This window comes from Trichomonas vaginalis, chromosome VI (assembly GCF_026262505.1).
Source record: "Trichomonas vaginalis G3 chromosome VI, whole genome shotgun sequence".
Taxonomy (NCBI): Eukaryota; Parabasalia; order Trichomonadida; family Trichomonadidae; genus Trichomonas; species Trichomonas vaginalis.
The window spans coordinates 1,136,361-1,148,552 of NC_067208.1; the positions used below are offsets into that span (position 1 = coordinate 1,136,361).

The 12,192-nt window shown below is 30.9% G+C and overlaps 4 protein-coding genes and 3 pseudogenes across 7 annotated transcripts, besides 3 other annotated features; 5 read left to right on the forward strand and 2 right to left on the reverse strand.

The window, feature by feature from the left end:
• Positions 1-363: 363 nt before the first annotated feature.
• Positions 364-1,549, forward strand: TVAGG3_0783320 (DNA/RNA polymerase superfamily; the record flags this gene model as incomplete). Its single annotated transcript, XM_051246436.1, has 1 exon — positions 364-1,549. A coding segment is annotated over one exon (1,186 nt), but the record flags the coding sequence as incomplete, so codon positions are not given.
• Positions 1,550-2,879: 1,330 nt separating this feature from the next.
• Positions 2,880-3,547: a mobile genetic element.
• Positions 3,548-3,611: 64 nt separating this feature from the next.
• Positions 3,612-4,915: a mobile genetic element.
• On the reverse strand, positions 3,692-4,819 carry TVAGG3_0783350 (annotated as a pseudogene). The gene has a single exon. A coding segment is annotated over exon 1 (1,128 nt).
• Positions 4,916-4,943: 28 nt separating the features above from the next.
• TVAGG3_0783360 (uncharacterized protein) lies at positions 4,944-5,231 on the forward strand (the record flags this gene model as incomplete). Its single annotated transcript, XM_051246437.1, has 1 exon — positions 4,944-5,231. One exon carries the CDS (start codon positions 4,944-4,946, stop codon positions 5,229-5,231), a length of 288 nt encoding a protein of 95 aa, XP_051081912.1.
• Positions 5,232-5,550: 319 nt separating this feature from the next.
• Positions 5,551-12,192: part of a mobile genetic element that runs on past the window's edge.
• TVAGG3_0783380 (KilA, N-terminal/APSES-type HTH, DNA-binding family) lies at positions 5,811-6,254 on the forward strand (the record flags this gene model as incomplete). Its single annotated transcript, XM_051246438.1, has 1 exon — positions 5,811-6,254. A coding segment is annotated over one exon (444 nt), but the record flags the coding sequence as incomplete, so codon positions are not given.
• Positions 6,764-7,571, forward strand: TVAGG3_0783390 (annotated as a pseudogene). Its single transcript has one exon. A coding segment is annotated over exon 1 (808 nt).
• Positions 8,840-9,067, forward strand: TVAGG3_0783400 (uncharacterized protein; the record flags this gene model as incomplete). The annotated part of the gene is made up of 1 exon (XM_051246439.1): positions 8,840-9,067. One exon carries the CDS (start codon positions 8,840-8,842, stop codon positions 9,065-9,067), a length of 228 nt encoding a protein of 75 aa, XP_051081914.1.
• TVAGG3_0783410 lies at positions 9,677-11,776 on the reverse strand (annotated as a pseudogene). Its single transcript has one exon. A coding segment is annotated over exon 1 (2,100 nt).

The following is a 12,192-nucleotide window of genomic DNA, read 5'->3' on the forward strand; positions in this document are numbered from 1 at the left end:
TCAATGCTGGGTTCTTCTTCTCAATTTAAGCAAGTCATAGTAAAGAAAACAAACTGTCCATATGAATTGAGATTTATTGACATCAGAAATTATATAGCGGGTGGAACATTAGACCAATTCACTCAAGATTTCGGAAACAATAAATCACGTGTTAAATCCTTTTTCCCTTATCAATTCATCACATGGGAGAATTACGAAGATGAATTATATAAAAAGGAACCATTCACGAAAGATTCATTTTATTCAGCATTAACACAAGAAACAATATCCGATTCAGATTATCAAATATATCTCAATGATGCTAAAAACTTTAAGAATAGATTAGAATATTTTATTCATTATTGCAATAAAGATGTTGAAATTATGATTGACCCAATTGATAAAATTATTGAAGAAACATTTGTTTATAAAATTGATATGCTTCATAATCTTTCTTTATCATCGAATGCTTCAATGATTCGTTACGCGTTAGCATATAAGAACTTCAATCCTAACGAAACATATCCAGAAGAAGAAAATGTGGAATCAAGTTTTGAATTAACGAAAAAGTATTGGAAATATAAAATTGAATCATATAAGAAACAAGATGAAAAAGCAAAAAGAGATACTAAAAATAATGTTTCAATGGATGACTATCAATACTATCACGATTTAATCCTTTCATCTAAATGCAAAATGTGTGGTAAAGCGTTTACATATGCTAATAAACCAACATTGGATAGAATCGATAATGAAAAACCACATACCAAAGAAAATTGTCAGTTAATGTGTTGTTATTGCAATGTCGTAAAATCAAATAAAGATGAAGATGTTCAACGTTTAAGAATCAATTTAAGAAATTATGCATTAAAAAATAATTTACCAATGACTTTAGATTCAGTTGAAGCTTATCACATTCTCCGTAATGGAATTACTGGTGGTCTATCAAATGTTCAACATCGTATTAATCTTAAAGGAATCACACACATTAATAAACTTTCATATAATCCAGAAACTAAAACTGTATCAAATGAGGACACCACCAACATCATGACTCATTTCGTTGGAGTTGACTTTAATTCATTATATCCTTCATCATTTTCATCTAATCCTCATGATTTCATTCAATATACTGACCATAAAATGTATATGCCGGGAAGATTGAATGGTGTTATCATTTGTGATACAGCAACAAAGAAAGCAAAAGCACTTGGAATTATTAGAAAGAAAAATACTTTATTCGTGGCTGAAGTAAAGGGTCACATTGATGAAAAATACATTAATGATTACATAAACTTTTTACCGATAATAAGAAACTTAGATATTATCACAGATGAAAAAACAATTGGCATAAGAGAAATAGGTGAGGATACGTATCAAATGATGCTCAAAGATAGATTTTATAGATGTGAAACATGTTTACAAGAGGCATTCTTCACTTTAGATAATGCTAAATACTGGTATTTGGTTTTCATTTATGATTTTATGTATAAATGCATGGATGTTAATCGTTTTCATTTCATTGAAGGTGATACTGATTCATCTTATTGGGCAATCGCTGGCGATCCAAGTCTTCCTAACACTCAAGCATTTCAAGCAATTGTTACCGATAAACAATTTTATGATAAAAACATTTTCAAATTCGCACCTTTTGATTTCTTCTGTTTTGATGAGAAATTTAAACCTAAATTAAAGAATAAAGCTGAAGAAAAAGCACATGAGAAGAAGTTATTGGGTTTAGCAATTGAGAAACAAGGTGATAACATGGTTGCTTTATGTCCTAAGTGTTATACATCATTCAACGGTTCAATTGATGGAAGTGATTTTAAAAAGATTGCACAAAAAATGAAAGGTGTTAGTTTACGACAAACATAAACAATTAACACCTAAAAATTATTTGGATATAATAAATGATAAATTGATATTTGATGGTCAAAATATTAATTTACAACTTAAAAACGGGTCAATGACTCGCTTAACAATCGGTAAGACTGCATTAACAGGAGCACACACTAAGGCTGTATGTTGTGAAAATGGATGTTGTATGCCATTTATTTAATACAATTTAAAATTTTATTTTTAATAAAATGCCACAGAAGAGACAAAGAGGTGGGCACCCTTAAAACATTGATTTTATTTTTATATAAATGGATAACACAGATTTAAAAATTTAATTGATGATTTAGTATTTAATCAAAATTTTCTTAGTTATTATGATTTAAAAGCATATCTCCAAAAATATGATAACAATATAACGGGTGATGATATGGAATATTATTATCCATATTATAAAAATGAAATTTTGAAATATCATAATAAAATAATTTCTGAAATTAAAGACAAAATTAAAAATAATGAATATACAAAGGGAAAAACTAAATCACAACTTAAACAGTTGAAAGATTTCAAAAATAAAGTATTAACAGAAGAAGATATTGATGAATTATATAAATTATATAATCCTGAGCCACAAAACACCCATGTCCTTCAGACCATAAATGATGCACAAGCTTTAATTTATGATTCATTAGTTAAACCATATTCAGCCCGACTTTTAAATGAAGATCAACTTTTGGAATTCATCCTTCAACATAAACTCGAAGCGGGAAAGTATATCAAACCTTTATATACAGCATATTTAAAACAAATGAATAGAATACATCCAGAATTAATGAAGGAAGGAATGAAATCCAAAATCAAAGCAGATAAAATTAAACCACCTGCAACACCAAAACCTCCAACGACAGTACCGCCTCCTCCTTCAGTTAATCCTTCATCATTCACTTTATTATATCCATTTCAAACATTAAAGAAGCAAAAAGATTTTAAAAAGGATTTCAAAATATTAAATAAACCAATTGACCCGAAAATTCAACCGTTAAAGGAAAAAATTTAGTCGCCCTTCATTTGCACCATATCCATATTCATACGAAATCGATCATCTGGAATATTCAAAAGGAAAAGTTACTTATTTATTTGCCATTAACATTAACACTAGATATTTATATTGCATTCCAGTGAAAGGGAAAACAGAACAGGAAACAAGAAGAGCTATTCAATACTTACTAGATCATGAAAGAGTAGATAATATCAGGGGTGATGGTGATAAAGGATTTCAGGCAGCTATGACTCATTATTTTCCACAAATTAATTTTTACTTCTCATCCTCTCCATATACGTTTCATAATAAAATAGTTGATGCAGTAATGAGAACTCTTAGAGATGCGTTAGGGGTTAACGGTCAGATATACTGGATGGAAATCATGACTCCATCATACAACAGTTAGTATATTATTATAATAATACATGGCATAGAACTATAAACATGAAACCAGTGGAAATGAAAAATGATATTTCAAAAGAATGGGAATATATTAGAAAGCAAATGGAAAGGTTGAATGATGTTAAACGTGAACAAATTAATTCGGGGCTCATGAATTTTAAACAAGGGGATAAAGTTTTGATTCATCTCGATTATGGAAAAACTGATAAATCAATGACAAAAAGAAGACGAAGATTTGACACAATAGCTGAATTTGTTAGATATATTAACGGTAATGTATTAGTTGAAGTTGACAATAAATTAATAGAAATTCCGATTTATTTTATTACTCCATTATATTTAAATAATATAGGGTGTCCAAAGGTGTGTTTAGCACAAACCTGAATACTGCGAATAGAAATAAACAAGTTACATATATATAAAGTTTATTTAAATATAATAACCATTGGATTCAATCACGCGTTCGCAGCGATCGATCCAGGCTTGAAAGATACGCTTTAAATCATCATGAGAAAATTGCTCAAATTGCTCTCTTACAAAATTTTCAAGATCATCTGGACTCGCGAATTCGCGTCCTTCAGCTCTCTTTTTTAGCGTGCCGAATAAATAAAAGTCAGAGGGTGCAATATCAGGTGAATAAATTGGGTTTGGAACAACTTTGACATTGTTTTCCACCAAGTAATTCATTACCTTATGACTTTTGTGAACTCTTGAATTATCAAAATGAATTGCAAACTTTTGTTTTTGTTGTTTGGATTTCTCAAACTCATCAGAATTGATAATTTGAGTAAGAACATTGTCAATTAGATACTGAGCATTCATCGTATTAGGTTTTTGAAGAATATCAATTGCGATGATGCCATTCACGCCCCAAAAAACCGACAACATCATCATTGGTGTGTCAATTTTTTTCTTCGGGAATGTTTGCGGATTTTCATCCTTCGGGATCCACATGATTTTGGCTTCTGTTGCATATTGAAACCAAGACTCGTCCCCTGTTACTAAAAAGCGAAACTTCTTGGATTGATACGCACGCAATATAGAGAGGAGCTCTTTCGAAGATTGGACTCTAGATTTTTTTTGAACTGAATTAAGGTTGTGCGGAACCCAACGTGTATACGCTAGTTTGTAGTTCAAATAATTGTGCAGATAATAACTGACTGTTGTACGTGGTATCTTTGTCATCTCCTCTATCCTTCTGAGTGATGCTCTTGGGTCTTCATCTAGCGCTTGAAGAATTGCTTTGATTTTTCTTTGATCCGGCGATTTTTTGTCAATTTTTATGATGGGCGCCTTTTTGTTCATGAAGTGATACATCCTAACATGATACGTTACAGTGGAATAGCTAGGAGCATCCATACCGAAGCATTTTACCAATGTCTCGTAGATTTTTTTACAGTCTTTGCATTTTTTTGCAAGAGCGAGGATGTTTTCTTTATGATTCATTAAAAAAATGAAAAAAATCCCGCCAAAATTTCCCGCGAAACCGCCTCTTGTCTCAAAATTCATTTTATATCCCGGCATGGCGCCAAAATACAACATACTCATCATATACATATATTCATATTTTTTATTATATATTTATAATCAGCATATATCTCCTTTAATAGTCTCATATAGAGCGCTGTGCTAAACGCACCTTTGGACACCCTATATTTAATTTTTTTTATTTCGTAAGAAAATGAGTGACAACGAAGCAGCCAAGAGTCCAGACGATGAATATAAAAAGAAACTAAACAGAATTAAATCAAAAATATGCTATTACAAAAAGAAGCCACAATGCGGTGGGGTTGATGCCCATAAAACTAATGGAACTGAAAACGATAAAGAAATAATCGAAAAATTAGAAACTTACCGTTCAATCCTTAAACTGAGTGAAGCAAAAATAAAAGAATTTAATAGAATAAATAAATTGATTGGAAGAGATGAATTTAATAAAGATGAATTTTTAAACTCAATCCAAATTTAATTTTTATTCCTCTTTGACAACATCTCTCTTTCCATCATTACTGCATAACCACATTTTCTCAATTTTAGTGGTTTGTTATTTTTAACATGTTCTTGCATCATTTTTATCATTTCCTCCCTTGTTATGATTCATGGTAAATTTTGAGCTTGTGGGGTATCCATTTATGATAAAAATAAAAATTTAAATTATGCCGTTCTAAAGTTTGTGACAACATGACATTTTGACAACAACACAGGAGGAAGGCAGTTATGAATTATTTTTGAAGAACTGAAGGTGCTACCATGTTACCATGTGCTACCAGGTCATTTAACTTCTCTGAAAAAGTGTGACAACATGACATTTTGACAACAACACAGGAGGAAGGCAGTTATGAATTATTTTTGAAGAACTGAAGGTGCTACCATGTTACCATGTGCTACCAGGTCATTTAACTTCTCTGAAAAAGTGTGACAACATGACATTTTGACAACAACACAGGAAATGATTTGTCATGACTTCATCGGAATGAGTGTAAATGACCCAAAAATAAAGTTAGTTTTAAAATTATTTTTATTTTTTATTTTGTATGTAAGAACAGAAATGTCAGTCGAAGCAAAAACATTCACTAACAAATCTAATGGCGAAACATTCACAAAAGGCACTTATAACGGTATTGAAGTCTTACGTAGAGACAAGGATGGTTACATTAATGCAACAAAGATGGCAAGAGAAGCAGGAAAGTTAAACCATTTAAACAGATTTCTCAATAGTGCTAAAATACAGGAAATTCTTGAGTTTTGGATGAACGAATACGGTGGAGCCAAAAGTGGCTCGACCTCAAAACAAGCATTTTATGAGCTTACTAAGGGTGTTATAAATGAATTCAAAGGTATTTACATACATCCTGACCTCGTTCATTTTGTTGCTGAATGGTGCTCTGTAAAGTATGCATTTTATGTCAAAGATATTATGGACTCCATAGACAAGAAAGTTCATGAGAAATTAGATGAAGAAGAACTTGAAGATACAGTAGAGAATGCTAAACCTTTGTTTGAAGAAGAAGTTGGAAAAATGTGCGAAAAACAATTAGAACATGAACGTGAGTTATGTTATGGTTATAGAGATTCTCCATACGAACTAGACCAATGGGAACAAGAAAATTTAAAGAGAGAATTTAGAGAATATGAACTCGCTAAGATAGCATTAGAAGCTGCAGAAAAGAAGTTAAAAGCTTGGGGTTGTTTTGTACAAAAATATTGTGAGTAAATGAACCATTTATTTTTATTGAATTCACCAAAAATAATTTTTAGGGTAGATGGTTAGATCTAACCTCATTTCTAACCTCATGACATTTTGACAACAACACAGGAGGAAGGCAGTTATGAATTATTTTTGAAGAACTGAAGGTGCTACCATGTTACCATGTGCTACCAGGTTAATTAACTTCTCTAAAAATGTGACAACATGACATTTTGACAACATTTAGGAAATATGATGCAGTCCAAAAATAAAGTTAGTTTTAAAATTATTTTTATTTTTTTATTTCTATATAAATGACGGCAACAAACAACAACAGCAACTATATCGTTTCTGATGAAAAAGTTATTGATTCATTAGTTGAGGAATTAGTTATGACAGAAACTAAAACCCTCAATGAAAGAATTGGTGAAAACATGATTGATTTACATAACTACCTCAAACATGATGGAGGAAGAGGAAGGAAAACTGGTATGGCTTTATTAGTAAATAAAATATCAAATTTAACGATTATAGATGTTGATATCAATAAATCGTACAATGATGAACTTAAAGAAACAGTTAGAAAAGACATTTTATCAAAACTTTCGGATAAAGATGTTATCGTTAAAACCGCATCAGGAGGTCTTCACATTTATTGCAACACTAATTTCTTCTATTCAACCTCGAACAGAATGATTAAATGTTATTCCTGCAATGATTATGATTGACATAATGACTTCTATGGATGATTCAAAGCGTTCTTTAGTAGTTATGGCTGATTCAAGAGTTCGCAAGAATGCAACAGAACCAATCAATACATACTCATTCATTCGTGGAAGTTATGATTCAACATTAACTAGAACAGTAAACGATATATTAAATGATTTGAATATTAAGGTAAGAGTTGAACAGAAGAATGAAGAAATAAAGAGTATAATGAATGAAAACAAAGATGTAAACATTGACGATAAACTTGCCCAGAGCATAGTTGATGGCATCTGTGATTTTGAAGTACATAATGACGGTGGAAACATGAATTTAGAAAAAGAAGTTACATTATTCACACTGTTTCAAGCAATTAATTCGTTACCTAATCATTTAATTAATGAAGCATACGATAACGTTTATAACTTCTGCAGTTTAACAGAAAATGCAAAAAGTAATTTTGAAAAAGCACGTATAGATATGCACATTTAATGACTTCTCCATTTGTTTTAGTGAAGATTCTAAAACTATACCAAAAGGAATATTATGATGAATATGTTTTACCTTTATTACGTAAGCCAAAAATAACATTTGATATAAAACTTGATGATTTTCTTGATAACAGATATTAGACGCAAGGCTGAAAATCATCAGTATAAAAACAGTTCTGAAGTAATTGAGGATTTATCACGTGTAATCCGTTTTGTAGATTGTGGAAATAAATATTTCATTCAGAAAGATTACAACATACACGACAAAATGAATCAAATATCATTCGTTCTTCAATCAAACATGAAAGAGTCACTCAAAATGATTAAATTATTTAAAGAAGAAGGTAAAACAATAACAGCATGGGACGTACTACTAAATCAATTATCCTTCATTAACCGTTAAGGGTGTTTGCTTTAAATCTGATTCCAGATGTTTTCTCAACGTTTCAGGGTTATAAATACAACATTCTTGAAAAGCCTGATTACTCAAAAATTGAGATGTTTATGAATTTCATTAAAGAAGCCATTTGTGATAATAACGATGAAAGTGTATAAATACCTTCTCGGCTGGATTGCATCAATGATTCAACATCCTGGAATCAAGAATGAAACAGCAATTATTTTGAAAGACTTCAGGGAACAGGTAAACAGATTTACAGACATTATTTCTGAACTTCTCGCTGGTTATTCATGTAAAAACATTACTGAAAATAATGAGCTAACGGGCAATTTCAATTTCGGTTGTTGAAAATAAAATGTTTCTTGTACTTAATGAACTCAAGAATGTTGGTGAAGACAGACTCGCAAACTTCAACGCTTTGAAATCAATTATTACGGATAATCAAATTAGAATTAATGAAAAGAATCAACCCAGAAGAACAGCACAGAAGTTGCAAACTTCATTTTCGTAACTAACAACGTCTACCCTGTCAAAATTGAAGTTGGAGACAGAAGATACGTAGTTTTAAGGGTTAATGGTAAATTCAAGGTCAATTTGATTACTTCAAGAATTTAATGGATTCATGCACTAAGGAATTTTATGATAATTTACTGACGTATTTTATGCAATATGACCTTTCATCATTTAATGTACGAATCATACCGATGACTGAAGCCAAACAAGATTTAATAGAATTATCATCAAATCCTTTAGATGTATGGATAAATACACATTATGATGAATTGTGTGCAGGTATGACGTGTGAAAATGCTCTATTCTGCAAACCATCAGACATGAAAGACAAGAATTTCCAAATGAGTATTAAGGATAAATGTGATAGGAAACATAGAAGAATAGACGGTAAACAAACATGGTGTTATGTTTTGAAAGAAGAAATGAAAGGATTATATAAACAGGTTGAACCAAACGATAATGAGGATTCATTTACTGACGATGAAATACCTGTAAATGAAGCTTTATAAAGTATGATTTGAATTTATTTTTGCATTAATCCTCCTGTGTTGTTGTCAAAATGTCATGTTGTCACACTTTTTCAGAGAAGTTAAATGACCTGTAGCACATGGTAACATGGTAGCACCTTCAGTTCTTCAAAAATAATTCATAACTGCCTTCCTCCTGTGTTGTTGTCACACTTTTTCAGAGAAGTTAAATGACCTGGTAGCACATGGTAACATGGTAGCACCTTCAGTTCTTCAAAAATAATTCATAACTGCCTTCCTCCTGTGTTGTTGTCAAAATGTCATGAGTTAAATGACCTGGTAGCACATGGTAACATGGTAGCACCTTCAGTTCTTCAAAAATAATTCATAACTGCCTTCCCCTGCTGTGTTGTCTAAATGTCATGTTGTCTCACTTTTTCAGAGAAGTTAAATGACCTGGTAGCACATGGTAACATGGTAGCACCTTCAGTTCTTCAAAAATAAGTCATTATTGAATAACCTGTAAACATTAACGTAAACATTTATTTCTGCAGTTCATTCATTACTTCATTACCTAATTAATTACAAACATAAAATATATTTAGTTCATTCAATGAACGCGGTAAGCCTGCAAAGTAGGCTCAAGCACATTCAATAAATGCGGTACCATGCGAATACAGTCATAAATGGAGGCATATAATCTTTACCCAAGCCTGTTGGATTTGTTGTGAAAATATGTGAATGATTTCCTCCTGGTTCAGTTGGTCGAAAAGTCTTTTTTGCTGAATGGTTATAATCTGGAGATAAAACGTCATTGCCAGCATAATATTCTGAGTTGTATAATGGATGGTCTCTTATTGAATGTGTATGATACCTGATGTGTTTGTAGTTCCTGTATGAGTGTGCGGTGGAAGGTTTGCTTCAGTAATTTTCTTTGAACCACCGGTTTCCTTTGAAGAGTTCGCACAATAGAAGAATTTATCTACAATCTGTTCCCACGCACCAAAACCTAAAACTTTTGAAGGATTTGTTGAGTTCATTGACGTATAAATAGAACCAATGGGGTAAATCATCTCAAGAATTGTATTTAATCCATTATGAATATTGAATTTATTATATAATATTGAATTTGGGTGAGTATTTAAAACTGGTCTTGTTATCAATATTAACGTATTATTTTTGAAAATTGCTTTTCTAACATCTTGAAATTTTGTGATTTCAGACCAGTTTCTTCCATCACTACTGATATTTACTAAATCACCACATCCTAAAGCAATGAAATACCCATCAATATAAAATAAATTTGTAAATCTATAATTTTGAGTAAATTTTGGAGTGAATGAATAAACCAATTCCCAATTTGATAAATCCTGTGATAAATAAATATGTCTGTTATAACTTACAGGATATGAATAGACCATTTCACCTGAAACGAGAACATAAACATTTGATCCATAACATAAAGCTTCAATGTCTCCATCAGCTTGAAAAATTTGTTCAAATTGACCTTGTGATATTGAAGATGATCTATAAATTTTATCATTTTGTAGGATAAAATACATGTTGTTAATGTAATACCACTTACTTGTATAATCAATTTTCAAATCTGATGACATCATACTAAACATATAATAATTTATCCCATCCTCACTAATGAAAATTTGATTGACTTCATAAATTAGTACCCATTTATTATTAACACATCTAATAGGATTATTTGGATATTTAAATTTAGCATCTTGATTTAAATTACATTTGAACCATTGGATACAATCGAATGAATAACAAGGGCAAAAATCATCTTCAACCGTTATCATTCCCATAAATTTACCGTTATTATATTCAACATATAAATTCTTGGATTAATGATTGGCTTTCGTGTATTCAGGATTCAAAACAGATGGAGTAAATGATTCATATTTTGAAAATCATTTGTTTTAAAAATAATAAAGCACTCCAGCTGTATAAAAAAATACATGGTCACTCCATCGAAACATATCCATTCAAAAGAATCTATATCAAAGGTTTTATCTGATGATTTCATAAAATTTAAAAATGGAGGAGTAAAATAGACCTCTGATTGTTTTAATTCAGCGTCAACATATTCCTTATCCGCTTTCTTCTCTAAACGCAGCAGCAACACATTCCTTATCTGCTTTCTTCTCTAACTTAGTCTTTAATTCAGCGTCAACATATTCCTTATCCGCTTTAAGGTCTAAACATCCTGAAACCCATCCTGTATCGGCTTTAGTTTTTAAATCTTTGATGTCCATTCATGATACCATTCAACACTTTCTTTAATTTCATTATCTTTTTCGTTAACATATTCCTTATCCGCTTTCTTTCTCTAACGCAGCAGCAACACATTCCTTATCTGCTTTCTTCATTATGTCATTTAGGAAACCTTTTATGAATTCCTCATTTAAATTAAATCTTCCAATCTTCAAAACTTTAGGAAATGCATTTAATGCGTAATATCTCTGTTCTTCTGGTGGAATTGATGTTATATCATCCGTTATACCTTTAATTTTAGAATTCATAAAAAATTTCTTTATATATTGATATCACTGCACCACCCTTGCAAACGAATTCGAAATGGTCATTTTTCAATACTATCTCCAATCTCCATATTTCAACCTTTGCGTTTGTTCTGCCGTCTTTGAATTATATGCATATATGGCGTATGTAATGGTCTGAGGGACCTGGGTGCTTTGTGCCTTAAGTTGTTTGTGGTTGCTGTTGTTTAATCATTTATTATGATTTAAAAATAAATATTTAATGTTATCTCATCAGCTATTTTTTCTATTTGAAATTGCCATAATATTTCATTCATGAATTCTAAATCACAATCAAATAGGTCAGTTACTCTAAATTTAATATTTGATAAATCTTTGTGAATGAAGAATAAATGAATTCCCAGATAATTGAAACGGATATGATAAAGAAAATGTGTTTAAGTTGATGGATAAAATGTTTGTATTGATGGGTAAGAGTTATGGTCTAATGTTTGATGTGAAAATCTCATTGGGTATTAACTTTATCACATTTGATTAAAATGAAATTGAACCAGTGTCAGAATACAAAACATCCCCAACATCTTTTTCAAAATTTAATATCCCCAACAATGAACGAAGATGAGGAGTACAAAATTTAATTTTCAGCGGGAA